At 40.7% G+C, this 22,873-nt stretch overlaps 1 protein-coding gene across 2 annotated transcripts in view; it reads left to right on the top strand.

Moving 5' to 3' along the window:
* The window catches only part of AMPH (amphiphysin), a 266,447-nt gene extending 259,856 nt beyond the window's left edge, over positions 1 to 6,591 (top strand). For both annotated transcript variants that reach the window (XM_082692553.1, XM_082692554.1), the window contains one exon: positions 5,381 to 6,591. In XM_082692553.1, the coding sequence (XP_082548679.1) occupies positions 5,381 to 5,488 (108 nt within the window). In that variant the 3' untranslated portion in view covers positions 5,489 to 6,591. The remainder of the gene's footprint in view (positions 1 to 5,380) is intronic.
* The last annotated feature ends 16,282 nt before the right edge of the window (positions 6,592 to 22,873 follow it).

The raw sequence follows: 22,873 nt of genomic DNA on the forward strand, positions 1-22,873 counted from the left end.
AGGCCAAAATAACAAGACAAGAAACAACGCGTGTTGGAGAGGATGTGGAGAAAGGGGAACCCTCTTACACTGTTGGTGGGAATGCAAGTTGGTGCAGTCACTTTGGAAAACAGTGTGGAGATTCCTTAAGAAATTAAAAATAGAGCTACCTTATGACCCTGCAATTGCACTACTAGATATTTACTGCAAAGATACAGATGTAATGAAAAGAAGGGCCATATGTACCCTAATGTTCATAGCAGCAATGGCCACAGTCACCAACCTGTGGAAAGAGCCAAGATGCCCTTCAACAGATGAATGGATGAAGAAGATATGGTCCATATATTTAATGGAATATTATGCCTCCATCAGAAAGGGTGAATACCCAACTTTTGTATCAACATGGATGGGACTGGAAGAGATTATGCTGAGTGAAATAATTCAAGCAGAGAGTCAATTATCATATGATTTCACTTACTTGGGGAGCATAAGGAACAACATGAAGGACATTAGAAGGAAAGGAGAAGTGGGTTGGAGGAAATCAGAGGGGGAGATGAACCATGAGACACTTTTGTTTCCCTTGCCTTTGGAGACCTGTCTTGAAAGAAGGTGCTGTGGCCAATGTCAAAGAGGTACTACCTATGTTCTCCCCTCTGATTTTGATCAATTCCTGCCTCACATTGAGATCTTTAATCCATTTTGAGTTTACCTTTCTGTATGGTGTAAGAGAATGGTCGAGTTTCATTCTTGTATACATAGCTGTCCAATTTTCCCAGCACCATTTATTGAAAAGACTGTCTTTTTTCCACTGGTTATTTTTTCCTGCTTTGTCGAAGACTGTTTGACCATAGAGTTGTGGGTTGATATCTGGGCACTCTAGTCTGTTCCACTGGTCTATGTGACTGTGTATTTTTGTAGGAAGAAGAATTCTGAATTGACTTTTATTTCTTTCACCTCTTTAAAGATGTTGTCCTGGGGCACCTGGGTGGCTGAGTGGTTAAGTGGCTCCCTTTGGCTCAGGTCATGATTCCAGGGTCCTGGGATTGAGTCCCACATCAGGCTCCCTGCTCCGTGGGGAGCCTGCTTCTCCTTCTCCCTCTGCCTGCCACTCTGCCTCCTTGTGCTCTCTATCTTTCTATCAGATAAATAAATATGATCTTTTAAAAAATCAAAAAAAAAAAAAAAGATGTCCCATGGTTTTCTGTTTTCTGCTTTTTCTGACTAAAATTCAGCTGCCATTTGTTCACCATTGTTTCTGGTAAATGTGCCTTTTTCCCGGACCACTTTTAAGAATTTCTCTGTACCTTTGATTTCCATTGGTTCAATATAATATGCTTAGGCCTTGTATTTTTTGTAGTTTTCATGCTTGGGGTTCACTGAGCTGCTTAGATTTGTAACCTAATGTTTTTCATTATATTTTGAAGACTTTCAGCTAATTTTTCTTATATTTTTTTGGTGTCTCATTCTCTTTTTCCTCTTTTGTGATTCCTTAATTATTCATCTGTTGAACTTCTCAGTGTCTAAGACTGTCCTTTTTATGCACTGTTTCTTTCTGGTACTCTGGTTGGATTATTTTTATTGGTTTGTCTTCAAGTGTAGTGACCTTTTCTTCTGCTAAGTTAAAATTGGTTGTGAAGCTTATCCAGTAAGGTTTTCATTTCAGATGCTATACATACAGAGTTCTATAATGTTCATGTAGTTGTTTGTTTGTTTGTTATTTTAGTTGACATTTCTTTCCCAAAATTTCCTATCTATTCTTTCATGATAGCCACTTCCAATGTTAGGTACTTGTAAATATTTGTAGTAGCTGCATTACTTTCCTACTGTTAACTCCAAAAACTAGCGCGTCTCCGCACACATTTGTATCAGTTGCCTTTTATCATTGGGATGTATGTTCCTCTTTTTTCTCATATCCAGTAATTTTTTATTGATACTGGACACATTGCAGGGTCTGGATTCTATTTTTTTCTCTGAAGCTAGTTTCTTTCCCCCCTAGCAGACATGTAAGTTACTAGATAATTAGCTTTAATTCATGGAAGCTTTGTTTTATACTTTGTTAGGGTGATTCTGTTTCAATTTTGCCTTTACTTTTAGGGTGACTTCTTATTCCTGAGATACCCTTTACTTCCAAGGATGGCCCTTCTGGAATTTCAGTAGAAATCCTGAAGGTTTGACCAAGCTTCCTAACTTGGTGGGATTCAAACTTCAAACTGCCTCCTCTTTATTGGCAGGGCTTAAATTTCCTCTCAGCTGTTCTGCCTTCCTCCTGTTGCTTCTACCAGACTCCTTGGGGGACCACCCTGTATATTTATAAATTTGGGGGGCAGCTCAGGATTTTAGGGAAGTTTCTCTGCATATTTTGTAACCTGCCTCTACAGATCTCTTTTAAAATATCCCCCATAAAAATATAGCTGCTTGTATGTCTGGGTGACACAGCCTCTTAAGTTTCCAACTCCTGATTTCAGCTCAGGTCATGCTCTCATGATTATGAGCTTGAGCCCCATGTTGGGTTCTGTGCTGGGTGTGGAGCCTGCGTTTCATATTCTCTCCCTCCACCCCTCTACCCCTCCCCTTGCTCATGCCCTCACTCTCTCTCTAAAATAAGTAAAAAAAAATGTTAAAAAGTACAGCTGCTCTGGAAGCCCTTCACTCTTCCTTTTAATGTCCTGCATCAAACAGACTTGAGAATAATCCTCAGGGGGAAAGCTGTATTACCACAGATCTCATTCATCACAATTTTTTACTTTCCACGGTTAAATATTCTCCAGTTTTTGCCTGCTTTTGGTCACTGCTAGTGCCTTCAAATAATTGTTATATATGTCAACCCCATTGTTTGTAACAATCCCATCATATAACTTTTTATGCTGTTTTATAAGTCATTTCTATATATAAATAGTTGAATATATGTACATATGGATATATAAAGATATGTAGTTATTCTAGTGTTTATAAGTGTTTCATGCAGAAACACTTACCTGATACAAACTATTTGCCATTGCCAGAACTGTAAATCTTTCATCTATCACATACTTTAAGAAGTTAAAATTTAATTTTTCCTATTTGCCTTAGCTAGAGATTGATACTGATACTGGCTAATTGATACTGGCTAATGTTTTTCACTTTACTATATAAATTGTATTTCAGAATACACATGTTAGACTATATCTTGATTATGAGTTTGTGCCAGTTCTTAACTTTTTTCTTTATTGAAACAATTTTAAAATGCATGACTCTGCTTGGCTCCATTAGAATTTTCACTCATTGTAAATAAAGTCAACTATAGACACTTGTGGGGGAAAATATGGCCTTTTGATGCTGCCAGAGATTCAGAAAAAAATGAGTTATCATCTTTTATTTTAAGTGTAACTTTGCCTTTCACATATATAACATCATAATTTTAAAGAGGGCACTCTTCCTCCTAGTCAGTCATTATTATTGAGTCATCTTTTTCTCCGTTTTTCTTTTTTTTCCTGCCTTCAAAAATTGGCCTGTCTAAATGCTTATCTTTCTAGTCTGTATAGCAGCATCAGTTTATAGTCTCAGATTACATCAAGAGGGAATGTATTCAGCTTCTTTGTTTAATTTTGGAGACCTCATTTTATCTGATGTACTTGAACTCTGTTGGGAATTGCTTCAGATTAAATCTGGCCATCCCTCATCCTAAGTGGGATCTGTTTCGTGGACTGGTTAACATGATCAAGACAAGTACTATAGGAATACATTAAGTGATTCAATGGAAACATACCCCGTTGCTAGTATTTGAATAGTATAGATTGGATAATGAATTCTTTTAGAAGCATTATACATTGTGTACTCTTACTTATGTCTGTTTTAATTGAACATTAAGGGAATGCAGTATTTTAATGGTAACCCTGCCAGTATCTTTCTTCTCTGAAATCTTTGTTGCTGAGAAAGGCAGGATTACACTTTTTCTTTCAGATGGAGTTGGTGTAATGTATTCTTGGTTATCAAAATACTCATAGTTTGGGGACTTTGAAATGGTAAATATTCATGGTGTGTAAAGAAGCATGATACATAACTATGGTCTTAATTACATTAAAATGCTTACTTTTGTAGATACACACATGGGACCTAGAAGTCAAATTGTAAACTGCTTGTGATTATGGATGACTTTGTTCTTTGCTTCTTGTGTTTTTCAATTTCCTTTTATGCACATGTTAACTTTTAAAAAATAAATTTTTGGGGGCACCTGGGTGGCTCAGTGGATTGAGCCGCTGCCTTCGGCTCAGGTCATGATCTCAGTGTCCTAGGATTGAGCCCCGCATCAGGCTCTTTGCTCAGCGGGGAGCCTGCTTCTCTCTCTCTCTCTCTCTCTCTCTGTCTGACTCTCTGCCTACTTGTGATCTCTCTCTCTCTGTCAAATAAATAAATAAAATCTTAAAAAAAATAAATTTTTAAAACCTAAAAAAATATATATATATACATATATTTCCTGCTAGTTTTTGCATTATACAGTCTGTATGTTTCATGCTGTTCCTTCCACTTAGCCTTTTCCAGCCAGGCTCTGCTTATCTGCAAGAGGCCAAGGGCAAGTAACAGCCTCCATTCCTCATTTTACCGTATTGTCTCTCAAGCTGAATGGCCACACATGGTGGTTTCAGTTTTCTTTCTGTGGCTAAATGTCTTCATTCTTATTATGTTACTCCTGTAAGATGGACCAGTGTTTTGGAGGAATAATTGATAAAGTATACATAAAGACTATGCGAATGTTTCCAGCAAGAATATCATGACAACAAACTGCTTTATAGTTCATATAAACTTGAAAAATGAGAGATTATAACGGCAACAGCAGAGAGGATAGTACCCAGATCTAGTGGCTATTATTTGATAAGCCTTGGGTATGCTGGTTTATTTGGGTCACATGACGTGAGCTGGGGGCACAGAGTTCTCTCCTATAAGCCAGTCCTTCGGGATAGAATACAAAACATCCCATGGCCTGGTCCACACTGTATTCTGACCTTGGTCCTCATGTCACTTTTTACTCTAACCTACGGGATAGGGAGCCTTCATATGCATTACATGTTTTCACGTGGTGTCCTCTCTTTGCCTGGCTAGCAATCTAATCCTTTTCCTTAAGAACTCATGTCATAATCCAGTTAACATCAATGAGCTCTACTTTAGACAAAATTATACTATTTGTATTAACAGTTAGCTTTCACAGATCCAGAAAATAAATCATCTCAAATGTTTGTTGTTATTTATTTTTATTTTTATTTTTTTTACCTAGCAACTTCCCATTGAACTATCTCAGCACACTGGCTTATATATAATGTAACATCCTGGTACAGGATCACTACACTAAATTACTTTGTTAACTGTTGGCAGTGCAGACTTTTCCAGTAGTTTCTTGGACCTTGAACACCCTGTCTTTGTCTTGCAGGATGCAGGCTGGCTGGTAGGAGTGAAGGAATCAGACTGGCTTCAGTACAGAGACCTTGCCACCTACAAAGGCCTCTTTCCAGAGAACTTCACCCGGCGCCTGGATTAGGGCCAAGAATATTATAGAAAGAGCCCGGTTTTGGGGTTTTTAAACTTCTATGAAAACCCAAAGAGTTCACTTTTGCTGTTGTACTCTTAATGATGTACAGGCTAGTGCCAGACAAAGCTTGGAAAGATACCAGTGGAGCATGTGTGTAAAAAAAAAAAAAAGAAAAGAAAAGAAAAACAAGTAAATTACAGAAAAAGTCCTCACTGTTTCCCGCATTATCCATAACAGGTTTCTTTGTGCTTTGTCCAAGCTGTGGAGACTATTGTCCTTGATCCCTTCCCACCATTTCTAAAGTAGCTTTCTCCAGACCAGAACCTTCATTTCTCTGCACCAAGTGTATGGTCCTGAGTGGCTGCCCTGCAGAAGATGTGGCGAATTTTCCTGTAGTACAAGATTATCTTCCCCTGCACAGGTGTGAGCACGTGCTCTCTCTCCCTTTCAAGTTGACTGTGTTTCAAACTCAACTGCTGCACAAAGCATTCTTTTCCAACACCTCCCTCTCTATATACATCTGGCCACACAGTTCCACATGCTAGTTGCCGTCACTCTCAGATCTATGTGTATGCACGAAGCTACATATACATAGTTGCTTCCTTTCGTTCCATCATAGCTCTTTGCCTCCCAAGTGTCATTGATACATGCATTGCTCTTGCTCTATCTGGCATTAGAGGTGCAGTTTTGCCTCAGGGCAAAACCAGTCATCCTATTGCCAAAACAGTCGACAGTATCTGTGTTTTGTAATGTGGTTGTCAGGACACAGTGACAGATAGCATGTCATGGCTGCCATCCCTTTGGAGAAAGCAGAGGTTTGTTATCTAAGCTTCTAGCTGCTGTGGTTGGAGTTAAGCTAGTCGGGATGAGCAGCTCTGTAGTGTTCCCTTTTAAAGGTTGGCTGGCTGATGGGGCATCAAAGTCAACCCCCAAAGAACACTATTAAAAATAAAAGCTCCTATATATTTCCAACTCTTTATATTTATGCAACTCATCTTCTCAGATTGTCCTAAAACAAGATAGGTGATGTATGCTGTATCCACAGGTCATCTGTAACAGTTATGTTTTCAGTGCTGTGTCATTCCAAATAAACCTTTGGTAACCTCCAGCAATTACCTGCTTCCTTCTGCGGAGTCATTTGTTTCACAAAGTTTGGTTCAGTTGGAGGCACTACTTGGAACAGGGTATGGATACTACGAATACTATGACACTGAAACAGGTTGGAGTTGTTATTTGTGTGGAAATCTGCTTATTCCTCTGGATTATGCTCCGGAACCTGCCTCCCTTCCCCAAAGCCCTTCCCCCTGGTCATTGTTGATCACCCAGCGATGACTACAGCACAAATAACAGCTGTGGACTGAGGCCCCTGGCAGGTGCCAGCTGTGACCCAACCATGTATCACCGAAAACCTGATGACCTTCATAATCAGCACTTTCCTCTACCACCAGCTCATTTTTTCAGTCACTTTTCTTTCTGCCATGTTGATGCTTGTAAATACTTTAAAACCTATAGATCACCTGGAATGGAAAAGCCAATTCACTGGGCCACTGTTCAGAGAAGAGAATTCTTAAAACAAACATCTTTTATTTGATTTACTCTCTTTGTGCTGGTATAAACCTGTACACAATGTAAGCTGTTCAAGAGTGGGCATTATTAGACTCGTGAATTTACTACGTGTTTCTGATTTGTGACACCAGTCTGGTGGATTACCAACTGGTGGATAACAGGGAAATAGCTGTTACTGATCCAGGATTTTTCTAGGGGCTAATTGAGAGGAAAGCTGGATCATCATGAACGCTTCTTTAGCGCAAGAAAACAAGGAGCACTTCCCAGTAGCATAGCTGGTTATTAAACAAATAAATTGCAGCAATATGAGATTGATAATAAGAGGCTGCTTCTGATATTGGAGTACACGGAGAAGTTACCAATGAGACTGAAATTTCAATTCTTGTAATAAAACGCACCTGATGTTCTTGAAATAACAATTGCTGCCTCTCCTGGAGCAGTTATTCTGCAATCCCCCCCACACTCACCCTAACACCATAGTGGCTTCCCAGGTGTGCAGCCTGGCAGCACATGGTTTCTTAGGTAGGTTTTGCCCACACCTATAACATTCCTAGATGAATTTAACAAGTCCTTCCAAAATGGAAGGTGCTTACTTAGTCATTTTGTCCTGGTTTAATTTCAACACCAAAGAAGAGTAGTCAAAATATTTCCTTCAAAAATATTCATGATTGTTGATTGTCTAAGGGACTGAAAATGAGGCTGAGGGGGAAGAGGGTGGGAAATGGGTCTTCTCCAGAAATGTACAAAGAAATGGTGTGAATTTTCTTTTCCACTCAGTAGATTTTCTAGGGAACATGGGTTACTAGTGTGGAAGCTCTTTGCCCGTCTCTTTCTCCAGTTAGTCTGGCTCAAGTTCTGAGGTCACCAAGCCATCATAGGCACATACTGGGGTCATACGTTAGCAAATCTGTAGCAATGCTTTACTCCAAATGGCCCTGACCCAGCAAGCCGTACCCACGCTCACTATTTGTGTTTTCAGATTTCTCTTTAAACCCAGTGGCACGTGAACTTTCGAATAATTCCAAGGCCCTTCAAAGAATCACACAGAGCAAGCCTGTAGGTATTATTGAACAGACACCCAACTGGCACCCCTACCAATATCAGAAACAGACTCATTTAATCCTGAGTGAAGTTTATGACTGCCAAACAAGCCCTCTCTCGCTTTGAATTTTAATGGTATCTCAGCACAACTGGAGCCCAGGGACGGGAATAGCTCCATGCAACATGCTGTCACACGGCCACTATCTCCACCATGGCCTGCACTGAGGGGAAACGGGGGTGCCGGCCCTGAATGCAGAGCCCTCTTGTGTCACAGACAGACGCCTCTGATCAGGCTGTTGGAGAACTCACAGCAAGAACCCACAGCCCATGGTGATGGCCCAGCAAAGAAACAGTCTTGGGGAAACTGCAGCATTTATGAGAGATCAGTAAGGTACAGAGGCTGCACCTCAGTGCTAATGCCACACTTGAGTCACGTGGCTGAACACCTGGAAACCTTCGACAGAGGCTTGTGTGCCTTTCTGGTACTCCACTGATCTTTCTAGAGGAGCCTGAGCTGCCTTCTGGTGTTTACCCAGAACCTAGCTGAGTTGCTTATAAACATGACATGCCAAACTTTGGATATGAGCGCCACACATCCCCCTTGAAGGTGGCAAACACCACAGTCTTCCTGGGACTTGGGTAAATGGAAGCAGCCACATCTGGTGGCTGTGTGGAGAAGATGGTGGCTGATAATTTCTCAGCAAACCTCGGAAGTTCACAGCCATGAAGTTCCATTCATTCTTGCCCCTGGCCTGATTCAGACCTACTTTCTCCTTGTCCTGCATGAGATGTCTCCAGGAGGACCCTGGGCTGCTCGAGAGCAGCAGCACTCAAGGCACACGCCAAGGCTGATGTGTTGTTCATAAAAGCCCCCCGAGTGTGCTTGAATAAGCTCACTAGTCAACCCCAATGGACTGTGATTCCTGGCTTACCCTTTTCTCATTTGCTTAACGGCAGCACAAGGTGACTGTTTTAAGCTTAAATGCTGACTGAGACACAACCCTTAAATCTTTGCAAATCAAGAGGAAGGCCAGGTACCCCGAAGCTCTTTAAAAAGATATCTGAAGTCTCCTGTTTCCTAGAACCCAGCATATGCCCAGTCCCCTGAGAATTCCAGTCCAACGCTCAGGTGGTCTCATGCTTGAAGGTCAGGTCGGAGCCGTGTGCTTATTTCTCTGCCACCTGCCAGGGTGGGCTGCTCTGCGCTCTGTAAGAACACTTGATAATGGATTGGAAAGCCACAGAAAGCAGGTGCATGGTAGAAGCACCATGTCCAAGGACATTGCTGCCTGGCAGATTCCCTCATGCCCTCCCTGGCCCAGGGACAAATACCACTATCCTCTGTGTCCTGTGCTCTGCTCTGCAGAAACCTGCCCGTGACCAAGTGATTTCTGTGGCATTTGATGATGCCACCAAACCTCTCCAAACCCTAGGCCCAAGAAAGCATCTTCTTGTTTCCTTGCTCTGTTCCTTCTCTATCACATTACTAATTTTTCTTGCTTCTCCAGTGTATGCTGGAGGTGGGGGTCAGGTGGGGCTCCATGATCCTCAGTCCCTTGGTGTATGTTCCAGCTGTCCAGAGAATGTTTCCTTCAGAGTGTCCAATTATGGCTCCCAAGTCCACATGTGCATTTATTCATTAAACATTTGTCAAGTTCTTGTTCAGTGTACATTACTGCACACAGGGGCCACATTCACTGAGACTTTGCATCAATGAACTTCTTTCAAAAAGCCACCCACAGTGCATCCCTGAGGGTCCTCCTTTCTTCAAAGTGCCGGGCCTGCAAACATGGGTTCTTCATTTTCCAGACAACAGACCCCTGCCAGTGCCTCCTCCCCCACAGAATCATGCAATTGCTGCAACCTGATCTAGAAGTAGTCCTCATCCCTGCCAGGGAAGACCTTGGTCTTTAATGTCCCCTTGACCTCCCTGCTTCCCCTTTTCCCAGTTTTTCTGCAGTCCCCAAACTATTTTACAAACCTTGATGTCCATATGGGACCACTGTCATCCTCCTCCTCTCTCTCTCTCTCTTTTTCTGTCTCTCCCTCTGTCTCATACAAATAGGCTGACAGGAACAGTACGCCCTTTATATAAACGTAAAGATTCATTATGTACCAGCAGTACTCGATAGTTTTCACAAACGTAACACAATCCTTTCATTTGAGGCTGGGGACAAAGAAAACCTGCCAGAAGAAGCCACTTACCTAAGATTACCAAGCACACTTTTTATACAATTGGTAAAACAGGGCTCTGGCATTGTATTTCTGGGCCCCTCCACTCACTAAGCTGATCCTTTGCTGTAACGGACCTTACCTGGGGAACAATAAAGAGGACTACAAAGTGTGTGATATACCTGAAATGGCCAGGAGAGGGTATTAGAAATCAGTGTAAGTAACAATACATTCAAAACTGGACTTTTCAAGCAGGAAGCTAGGATTTGAAATTTGTGAGTTTCACAACCAAGTGTCTGGAGGTCTTTCTAGATTCATTGATCTTGGTGGGTTTCCTTTCTGCCTCTAGGACACGAACTCTTGTTCCATTCCCCAGATTGAGGAAATTTTCATCCAGAATTTGTTCTACTATATATTCCAGTCTTCTCTTTTTCCACCCCTCAGGGATCCCAATAATTCTGCTGTTGGAACCTCCCATGGCATCATTTATTTCTCTAATTCTGTTTTCATGGATTCTAAGCTGTTTGTTCCAGGCTTCCTCCTGATCCTTTTTCTCTATCAGTTTGTCCTCTATATTATTAATTCTATCTTCTGCCTTGGTTACCCTAGCTGTTAGAGTATTTAGATTGGAGTGGATCTCTATGATAGCATTTTTAATTTCTGCCAGGTCAGCTCTCACTTCCTCCCTTAGAGGTTCTATGTTGTCACTAATGGTTTTCTCCAACCTAGCCATTGCCTAGATAATTGTTACCCAGAATTCCCTTTCTGACTTACTGTTCATGTCCATATCCAATAGTTCTCATGGAGAGGGTGCAGTCTCTGAATTTTTCCTCCATTGGGTGTTCCTCCTCACAGTCATTTTGGTGAGGGAAGTGTAGCTGAGTATATCAACCACAATCCAGGCAAGGTGCACCCTGGAACATTTTGGAGCAGTTAGAAGCCACCACCAAAAAGGAAGAAAAAAGAAAAAGAGAGAGAAAGAGGAAAAAAAGAGAGAAAACCCAGCCAAAATGAGCCCCAAAACAAAGATTTATAAGGTGTATAAACAAAAATGACAAACAAAAAGAACTTCAAAAGGAATTGACTAGAAAAACAGAAGAACTCAGCCAAAATGAACCTCAAAAGTAAGATTTCTATAATACCAGAACAACAACAACAACAAAAAAAAAACCCACAGAAACACTGACAGAGGAATAATATGCGAGGGTCATTATAAACCCTAGATGTGGGCAAGGAAGGTTATTTCAGTTCTTCCTAGGTGTATCTTTTTTTTTTTTAAGGATTTTATTTATTTTATTTGACAGAGAGAGAGATCACAAGTAGGCAGAGAGGCAGGCAGAGACAGAGGGGGAAGCAGGCTCCCTGCTGAGCAGAGAGCCCGATGCGGGGCTCGATCCCAGGACCCTGAGATCATGGCCTGAGCCAAAGGCAGCGGCTTAATCCACTGAGCCACCCAGGCGCCCCTTCCTAGGTGTATCTTGATATCTTTGTTAAAGGACTCAACTTTCCTGAGCTGAAGGGAAATTAAAATTGGTTTATATATAGGGGTAGTATTGAATAGGGAAAAAGTATTACCCTGAAGCTTATATCTATATGTATATTAATTAAAAACAAAGAAAAAAACACAGGTATATGTATGAAAAAAGTTCACGTTAAAGGTTATTATGAAATTTATTGTATTGAACCTCTCATTGTGATGGTAAATAGGTTAAAAAATTAAGAATTAGAATAGTGGGAATGAATTAAAAATAAAAGTTGTACCTATGAAATATGCAGGTGTCAGGGTAATACTGGAATTTAATATATTGTTTTCCCCTGATATTGTAGTTTTACAATTTTATGGGGACCCTGTGGTGGTTGTCCTCTTGTTCTTTTGGCTTGCCTTCTGGGGGAGGCGTCCACTATGTTGTTCTCCCATCAATCTTGCTTGGGTTAAGTAGCCCTTCAAGTTATCAAGGTGTTGGGCTCTGGAAACCTACTTTTGTTCTCTGGAAGTTTTTGTTCTTTGGTGGTTTTTTGTGGCTTTTTGGAGGTTTAGTGGAATGCAAACTGTTTACACCCAGACCTCCCTCCATTTTAGAGAGAAGCCTCAGTCTGATCCCCTCTGGGTGGTCCAGAACACACAAGCACCCCCTCTGCAAACTCCACTACACAGTGTAAGCTTTCACAGGCAGTGCATACCCCCAGCTGTCTCAGTGGTCACCCAAATCCCACACATTTCACTTCCGTGCCACTAAAACCTCCAGCCATATTGGTCCAGGAAACCTTCTTCTGGTGCCTGCCTTTGCCAGCACTGCTGTCTGTAGTCCAGGCCCATGCTACGGGCCCTCATACCCCATGGCTGTGCAGTTTATGGAAGGCTTCTGCCACTGAGAGATCCAGACTAAAGATTGCTCTGGGTTCTCTCAGGCATGGGCTGGGAGCATTCATACCCTCAGCTGGTCACAGAATGCTAAAGTCCTAGAGACTGCCTGCTACCACCCACACCAGGCTCAGACACCTGTGGAAGAACACTCAGACCCCATCGTCATGCAGGTCATGGAAAGATGCAGTCCTAGAGACTGCCCCCAGCACCCACTCCAGGCTCTCTCAGGTGTGGTGGGGGGCTGGTAGAGCACCCAGATGAGTGGTGGTGCAAGCAATGGAAAACCCTCTCTGATACAGGTGGTCACCAGCAGTGGCTGTCCTGGGAACATGGGCTTAAGTCCCTGTCCATGACCACTCAATTTTACCAGTTGCCCCTTAAGATCTTTTGCTCTTTTTGAGTGCTTTTAACCAGACTCCAAGTTAATGCTGGTCCCCAACCACAGGGCACTTTCATACTGGGGTATTACTTTCTAATGGGTCCCTTCTGGTGGCTCTTCCCCCCACTTCTGTTTATCCCTCAGAGCATCTGCACTCCACTTTACCTCTCCATTGATGTCTTCTGCCCCCTAAGAGATCCAGAAGTGTATAATATTACATCTCAGGCTGATTTCGTGGGTGTTCAGAGTGTTCTGGTAAATATTTAGGGTCACTTTAGGGGACCAGTTAAAACAGGGTCTCCTACTTCTCTACCATCTTGCCCCTCCTTCTCTTTCACAAGATTTCAAATCTGATCTCATGAGATATAGCTAGAAATCTCACGAGATGTGCTGGAGATCTCACAAGACTTGGACAGAGTATATGTGGGTATGTTGGTATGTTGGTGTTATGTTGGTGGGAGATGCATGGTGTGCATGGTATATTGTGGTGTATGTATGGTGTGTATGTTGGTATATTTGGTGCGCTTTTCTGTGGTACAAGTGTTGAGTCTCTCCTATATATGTGGCATGTGTTCTTATGTGACCTGTGTGTATATGCCAAAAAATCACAACACTTGTACCACAAAAAACACACCCACACGCCATACATGGACCACATAGAAATACACTACACACACACATACACACATACACCATGCACACACCATAGATACACCACACTTGGTACACATATACCACCCAAAACCACACTGCACATACATACGGCATGCAAATAGCACACAAATAACCCAGGCACAACACATACACTACAAACACAATGCACATATATCACACATACACACCACACATGCCCCCACCCATATACACTACACAAACACCAAACACACACCATACCAAACACATCACCTTCCCACACAAACCACACATACAACACATGAAACACATACCACACATACACCACTCATGAATTGCCCACACACACCATAGCTCTGCCACACAGCTACACCCATATATTCAACACATGTACATATACCACACAGACACCACACAAACCAGAATACCTATCAGACTTACATCACACTCCAAAAAATCCATCTACACACATATACCACACCACACACTGCACATATAATGATCACAAACCCGGGCATACACACACACACCTGCTGAGTTCTTGGTGTCAGCTTGCTGATACAGCTTGTCTCCATCCCCTGGCTGATTGACTTGATTCATCATGAAGAGAAGATGGTTCACACATGTACTGAACACTTCATGGCACGAGTTACATGGAAAGAACATCTGAGTTGATTACAGCACTAAGTCCCAGGTAGACACTTGAGATTTGCTCCCCGTTCCCCGCAAAGCACCCCTGTTATCCCTGAGATACTGCTACCTGGATTCACTGATGGGAAGGACAGGAAAGAGAGCCAAGGACAGAAGTTTTCTTTCCCTTTTATCTGGTAATATTCAGACCTCTTGCTGACAAGACTCCCAGATGTAGCCAATGGAGGTTCCCTTTGCCCAAGTCCAAAGGTGTTTCTTATTCCTGACAGGCTTAGCTCGCTAGGGAATTGTGGTAGTTACGTAATTTTTGTCCAAATCACATTCTCATCTCAATTGAAGAATGCCAGCCCTCTGTATCTATTTCCATCCCTTGGCTCTTTTTCCATACTAGGAAATCCCTTCAGGATTTACTGGTGAGTTCCCATACTAGTCCTCTGCTATACAATTTAATCAGTGTCCAATATTTCCCCCACCCTGGAAAACAAAACAAAACAAAACAAAAACAAAAAACTGGCTGTGTTGTCCCTTAATGATTGCTGCTTAGTCAGCTGCCACAAATGTGGTGTTTGGCAGGCAGCTTCCCGACCACCCTTAAATGACCTAGATACCTGCGTTCTGAAAAGTAGGAGGTTCACAAATGTGAAGTATGCTCTGGGAACCGCTCAATACAGAAAGAGCCCTTTCCAATAATACTGTCCAAACTCCAGTTCCAAACACTGAGTATCAGTCACAAGCACCCACCTGCTACCACTGAGCCACTGCTGCCTTGATCTACTGATGGGAATTGCAGGAGAAAGAGCCAAGAGCCCAAGAGCCAAATTTGCTCTCTTCCCATGATCGAACAACACAGGCCTCTGACTGACAAGAGTTGCCAGTTGGGTCAATGGGGGTTTCCTTTAGCCAAAGCACACTGGTGTTTCTGATTCCTGAGATGGCCAGCTTGCTAGGAGATTGGGCAAGTAACACCATTTCCAACATCCATAGATGGCAGTGTCTTATAGCAATATCCTCTGCTTGAAACGGGGGAGTCCAGTCGAGTGCTTGGGACTTTAGGGTCGGTAAGGAAGAGGGCCCCTCCAAATTTGGTTTCAGAAGGATGTGGATATCAGGAGGTATGGGAGATTTGAAGATGCCCAGCAGAGAATGATTGTGCATCTGCTGGACCACAGGATTTGTGAGCGAAGTGACCTCATTTCTGTGATAAAAGACAATGAATTGAGACACTTACTTCTCAATTCAATCCATTGAAATCAATGGATTTAGTCCATTCCCATTGGAAAAGTAGGATGTGGCCCTTCTGGTTGCCATTCATATTCTCTTGCTGTATGTCTAACTTGAGCTTCATTCACATTCAGAGGAGATGAGGCTGTAACTCATGCAGACAGCATGCAAAAATTGATAGACTGTTTCTACTGTGGTCCTAGGTGAAGTAAGAGCGATGAGCATCTGATAACTACAGAAAAGATGGCCCTTCTGTCCCAGAGCACTGGTTTCTCGACCAGCTGGAGGAAGCCCAGGTATGGGTAGCCAGCTTGCCTCCCACCCCTGGATCCCCAAGATATTTTTGTTCTGAAGAGCAGACGGTTTGCATATGCACAGCGTGCTCCAGGACCTGGTCAGCACAGAGGGAGCCCTTTCAGATACTGCCCCAAAGCCTGGTTCCAAACCCTTGAGCCTTGGCTTGAGCAACCACCTGATAGAACTGAACCAACACTGCCTGGATCCCCTGGTTGGGAGGGCAGGGAAAGCAGCAAAGGCCAGAAGCTTTCCTTCTCCTACTGAAGGAAGGAGGCAGGCTTTTTCTAATGGCTCCCAGCTGTGGTCCACAGAGATCCCTCTGCACAAGCTGCCACTTTTTCTGGGTCTGGAGACAGCCATCTTGCTAGGAAATTGTGCTGGTCACTTCATTTTCAAAATTATCCCGTTCTCATCTCTAATGAAGGACTTTGGATTTTTGCGTATTTCATTTCTATCCCTTTGATGGATGTTTTCTCATTATTTTATTAACACATTCCACTTTAATCTTGTGACTAGCTGAATGTGTTTGACAACATCTGTCCGTGGTGAGCAAATGCTCACCTCCTGATTTTCCCTGCAAGTGCTCACCCATCTCTGGTGTTTGGTAACACCGGAGTTGTTATCTTTACCTCCAACCTCAGTTCTTCAGTGGGTTCAAAGTCATTACATTTCAGTTTGTCCTGATTATTGTAAAATGGTCATATTGCCATTTTGAGCTCTCTGCATTTCTAAGCCCATATGGGTCCTCTCTCCTATTTTTGTTGTTGTTTTTGTATTTTCTTTATGTTAAAATTCTATCAAAAACATTCTAACTGGTGTAAGGTGATATCTCAATGTGGTTTTAATTTGAATCTCCCTGATGGCTAGTGATGATGAACATTTTTTCATGTTTCTGATAGCCATTTGTATGTCTTCATTGGAGAAGTGTCTGTTCATATCTTCTGCCCATTTTTTGATATGATTGTCTGTTTTGTGTGTGTTGAGTTTCAGGAGTTCTTTATAGATCCTGAATATCAACCTTTTGTCTGTACTGTCATTTGCAAATATCTTCTCCCATTCCGTGGGTTGCCTCTTTGTTTTCTTGACTGTTTCCTTTGCTGTTCAGAAGCTTTTGATTTTGATAAAATCCCAAAAGTTTATTTTCGCTTTTGTTTCCTTTGCCTTTGGAGACATACCTTGAAAGAAGTTGCTGTGGCTGATATCGAAGAGATTACTGCCTATGTTCTCCTCTAGGATTTTGATGGATTCCTGTCTCACATTGAGGTCTTTTATCCATTTTGAGTTTATCTTTGTGTACGGTGTAAGAGAATGGTCGAGTTTCATTCTTCTACATATTGCTACATGGATGGGACTGGAAGAGATTATGCTGAGTGAAATCAGTCAAGCAGAGAGAGTCAATTATCCTATGGTTTCACTTATTTGTGAAGCATAACAAATAGCATGGAGGATATGGGGAGTTATAGAGGAGAAGGAAGTTGGGGGAAATTGGAAGGGGAGGTAAACCATGAGAGACTATGGACTCTAAAAAACAATCTGAGGGGTTTGAAGTGGTGGTGGGGGGGGGGTTGGAGTACCAGGTGATGGGTATTATAGAGGGCACGGATTGCATGGAGCACAGGGTGTGGTGCAAAAATAATGAATACTGATACGCTGAAAATAAAAAATGAATTTAAAAAATTCTATCAAAAACAGAAGAGAATTAAATTCCAGGTGACTTCTGCCCAAAGTCTACCATCTTTTGTTTCCATTTCTTAATTGAGTTTCTTTTCCTATTTTTGTGTTTTGGTATTTCTTCCTAAATTCTGAATGCCAGTCTTTTCTCTGATTTGTCTTTTTTTTTTTTTTTTTTCATTTTTAAAAATAGACTTTATTTTTTAGAGCAGGTCTAAGTTCACAGCAAAATCAATTGGAAAATACAAAGACTTCTCATATACCCCATTTTCCTACACAGGAACAACCTCCCCCACTATTGACATCCCCCACCGAGTGGTTATTTGTTACCATTGATGAATCTACATTGACACATTATGACACAAAATTCATAGTTTTCATTAGGGTTCACTCATAGTGTTGTGTATTTGGGTTTGGATAAATTTTCTGATTTGTCTTTTAAAAATATTTTCTTCTAGTCTACATCTTTTGCTTCCATTTTTCTGAAATTTTCCATTTTCCTTCTATTTTTAATCTTGCATAGAGCAGAGATGTTCATTTTGAATAAGTGCAATTTATCAAGTTTTTTTAAATCACCTTGATTTTTGTGTCCTATATGTCTTTGCCTAAATCACAGTCACCAAAATTTAGTTCTGTATTTTTATCTAGGAGATTTTTTAGGTTATACATTTATGCTTAGAATCTATTGTAAATACAGTTTGTTATATGGTGGTTTTTTGTTGTTGTTTTGTTTTTCATGTAGATGAACAATTGTTCCAGTCTTATTTGGGAAAAAGTATATTCTTTCTTTATTGGATTTCCTTGGCATTGTGTTAGAAATTAGTTAACTGGGAGTGGTGCCTGGGTGACTCAGTTGGTTAAGCATCTGCCTTCTGCTTGGGTCTTGTATAGAGCCACACATTGGGTTCCCTGCTCAGTGGGGAGTCTTCTTCTTCTCCTTCTGTCCCTTCTTGTTTGTTCTCTCTCTGTGTCAAATAAATAAGAAATTTTAAAAAAGAAATTAATTAACCATTTATAATGTTGTCCTATTTCTGGTTTCTGACCCTCTTATCTATATATCTATGCATTCTCCAGTACCCAATTGTCTTGATCATTGAGCCTTACTAAGGGCTGGCTATTAGTAGATCTTGCCAGTCTCATGAATGAGAAATGGTATCTTAATGTGATTCTAATTGATATTTACCTTATTAAAAGTGAAGATGAGCATGTATGTATTTAATTAAGAGCTATTTTTATATTTGTCTTCATGAGTAGGCTTTTCATGTCTTTTGCCATTTTCCAACAGGATATTTTAAATGTCTTACCTTCATTTTTTAAAAAAGTATTTTTATTCTGGGGCTAGTTTACCACTATGTGTTAAAGAGGTTGCAAATATTCCTTCATGGTTTGTCATTTATCCTTTGATTTAATTTATGCAGCTTTTTACCACACAAGCTTTGTTTTAATTTTCATTGAGTAAGCTTTATCAATATATTTTCTCATTGCATCTTGAGTTTTCATTATACAGTTTTCATTATACTTAAAAATTCATACCCTTACTCTTTTTTACACAGGAGGTGCTGCCAAGTTTTTACTGTAAAGGGTCAGATAATAAATATTTTATTGGGTATTTTTGGCCCTCACTACTCTGTTATCAATTATCACATCTGCCATTGTATCTCAAAACTTGTCATAGACAGTAAGGAAATCCATAGGTCTGGTTGTGTTCCGGGTTGTCAATGGCAGGTGCTCTATTAGACATGTCTAAAAGGAAAAGCTTTCCATTTTCACTCATTTTTATTATTTAAAATAAAAAGAAAAGAGAACAGTAAGTTATGGGTTTTATTTCCTATTTTGTTATATTATGTTTAAATAACCATAATCCATATAAGTAATGTAATGCTTCAATGTATTGAGTGGTAGGCATGCTTGTAATAAGTTTATGTGTATAATTTAAGTTATTCCTCTGACCCATTCCTTCAGGTAAATATAATTATATTTTCTGTTTTCAAAAGAGGAAATTAAACTTAGGACATATTAAGCATTTATCCAGAGTAGGACAGTTAATATGGAGTGGATGGATATGGAACAAAAGGTCATTGAGGAAACACTAAGAAATACTGAAACATAAAATAAAAAAATACCTCTCCATAGTATATCATTCCAGGGCAATTATTGACAAATGATTTCTGTAGAGAGCCAAATGGTAAATATTTTAGGTGTTCTTTATTGCAACAACTTTAGGTTCTTTATTGCAACAACTCAACTCTGTCTTTGTAGTGTAAAAGCAGGTATAGAGAGGTTGTAAGCATATGGTCAAGGTTGTGTTTCAATAAAATTTTATTTAGCAAACGGAGGCTAGCCTGGCATGGGAATAGTTTGTGGACCTCCTGCTCTATTGTAACTACTATTGTCATTTTGGTTAATTATAGCTTTTGGTTTTTCTTTTTTTTAGGGAGTTACAGAGTAGTAACAGTATTAGATGGGAAAATATAAATTTATAACCATTTTAAGTGTCACACATACAGTTATATTTTTCATAGTTCCAAAAACAATCTTATTACTAAATGCAAAACCAAAAACACATCAACTGCAGGAGTGCTGAAAATACTGATTCCACCAGTGGCCCTCCATCTTGATCAGGTCCTTTCACACATTATAGAAATTCCCCACCATGGCTCCAGTGGGGAGAAAGTTGCTCTAGTCCTCATTAAATTTGTGCATGTTACTTATAATTCTTTTTTTTTAATTTTTAATTTTTAAATTTTTTAATAAACATATAATCTATTATTAGCCCCAGGGGTACAGGTCTGTTAATTGCTAAGTTTACACACTTCACAGCACTCACCATAGCACATACCCTCCCCATTGTCCATAAGTCCACCACCCTCTCTCGAACTCCTCCCCCCAGCAACCCTCAGTTTGTCTTGTGAGATTAAGAGTCTCTTATGGTTTGTCTCTCTCCCTATCCCATCTTGTTTTATTTTTTCCTTCCCTACCCCCAAAGTCCCCCACGTTGCCTCTCAAATTCTTCATATCAGGGAGATCATATGATAATTGTCTTTCCCTGATTGACTTACTTCATTCAGCATAATACTCTCTAGTTCCATCCATGTCATTGCAAATGGCAAGATTTCATTTCTTTTGATGGCTGCATAGTATTCCTGTGTATAGATACACCACATCTTCTTTATTCATTCATCTGTTGCTGGACATCTAGGTTCTTTGCATAGTTTGCTATTGTGGATATTGCTGCTATAAATATTCAGGTGCACATGCCCCTTCGGATCACTACATTTGTATCTTTAGGGTAAATACCTAGCAGTGCAATTGCTTGGTCATAGGGTAGCTCTCTTTTCAACTTTTTGAGAAACCTCCATGCTGTTTTCCAGAGTGGTTGCACCAACTTGCATTCCCACCAACAGTGTAGGAGGGTTCCTCTTTCTCCGCATCCTTGCCAGCATCTGTCATTTCCTGACTTGTTTATTTTAGCCATTCTGACTGGTGTGAGGTAGTTTCTCATTGTGATTTTGATTTGTATTTCCCTGATGCCGAGTGATGTAGAGTATTTTTTTCATGTGACTGTTGGCCATCTGGATGTCTTCTTTGCAGAAATGTCTGTTCATGTCCTCTGCCCATTTTTTAAAAGATTTTATTCATTTATTTGACAGAGAGAGATCATAAGCAGGCAGAGAGGCAGGCAGAGAGAGAGAGAAGGAAGCAGGCTCCTGGCTGAGCAGAGAGCCCGATGCGGGGCTTGATCCCAGGACCCTGGGATCATGACCTGAGCTGAAGGCAGCGTCCTCTGCCCATTTCTTCATTGGATTATTTGTTCTTTGGGTGTTGAGGTTGCTAAGTTCTTTATAGATTTTGGATACTAGCCCTTTATCTGATATGTTGTTTGCAAATATCTTCCCCCATTCTGTCACTTGTCCTTTGGTTTTGTTAACTGTTTCCTTTGCTGTGCAAAAGCTTTTGATCTTGATGAAATCCCAATAGCTCATTTTTGCCCTTGCTTCCCTTGCCTTTGGCGATGTTCCTAGGAAGATGTTGCTGCGGCTGAGGTCGAAGAGGTTGCTGCCTGTGTTCTCCTCAAGGATTTTGATGGATTCTTTTCTCACATTGAGGTCCTTCATCCATTTTGAGTCTATTTTCATGTGTAGTGTAAAGAAATGGCCAAATTTCATTTTTCTGCACGTGGCTGTCCAATTTTCCCAACACCATTTATTGAAGAGGCTGTCTTTTTTCCATTGGACATTCTTACCTGCTTTGTCGAAGATTAGTTGACCATAGAGTTGAGGGTCTATTTCTGTGCTTTCTATTCAGTTCCATTGATCTATGTATCTGTTTTTGTGCCAGTACCATGCTGTCTTGATGATGACAGCTTTGTAATAGAGCTTGAGGTCCGGAATTGTGATGCCACCAACTTTGGCTTTCTTTTTCAATATCCCTTTGGCTATTCGAGGTCTTTTCTGGTTCCATATAAATTTTAGAATTATTTGTTCCATTTCTTTGAATAAGATGGATGGTACTTTGATAGGAATTGCATTAAATGTGTAGATTGCTTTAGGTAGCATAGACATTTTCACAATATTTATTCTTCCAATCCTGGAGCATGGAACATTCTTCCATTTCTTTGTGTCTTCTTCAATTTCTTTCACAAGTACTTTAGGTTTTCTGAGTATAGATTCTTTGCCTCTTTGGTTAGGTTTATTCCTAGGTATCTTATGGTTTGGGGTGCAATTGTAAATGGGATTGACTCCTTAATTTCTCTTTCTTCTGTCTTGTTGTTGGTGTAGAGAAATGCAACTGATTTCTGTGCATTGATTTTATATTCTGACACTTTACTGAATTCCTGTACAAGTTCTAGCAGTTTTGGAGTGGAGTCTTTTTGGTTTTCCACATATAGTATCATATCATCTGCGAAGAGTGATAGTTTGACTTCTTCTTTGCTGATTTGGATGCCTTTAATTTCCTTTTGTTGTCTGATTGCTGAGGCTAGGACTTCTAGTACTGTGTTGAATAGCAGTGATGATAATGGACATCTCTGCCATGTTCCTGACCTTAGGGGAAAAGCTTTCAGATTTTCTCCATTGAGAATGATATTTGCGGTGGGTTTTTCATAAATGGCTTTGATAATATTGATGTATGTGCCCTCTATCCCTACACTTTGAAGAGTTTAGATCAGGAAGCGATGCTGTACTTTGTCAAATGCTTTTTTAGCATCTATTGAGAGTATCATATGGTTCTTGTTCTTTCTTTTATTGATGTGTTGTATCACATTGATTGATTTGCGGATGTTGAACCTACCTTGCAACCTTGGAATAAATCCCACTTGGTCGTGGTGAATAATCCTTTTACTGTACTGTTGAATCCTATTGGCTAGTATTTTGGTGAGAATTTTTGCATCTGTGCTCAT

This window comes from Mustela nivalis (assembly GCF_964662115.1).
Source record: "Mustela nivalis genome assembly, chromosome: 12".
Lineage (NCBI taxonomy): Eukaryota > Metazoa > Chordata > Mammalia > Carnivora > Mustelidae > Mustela > Mustela nivalis.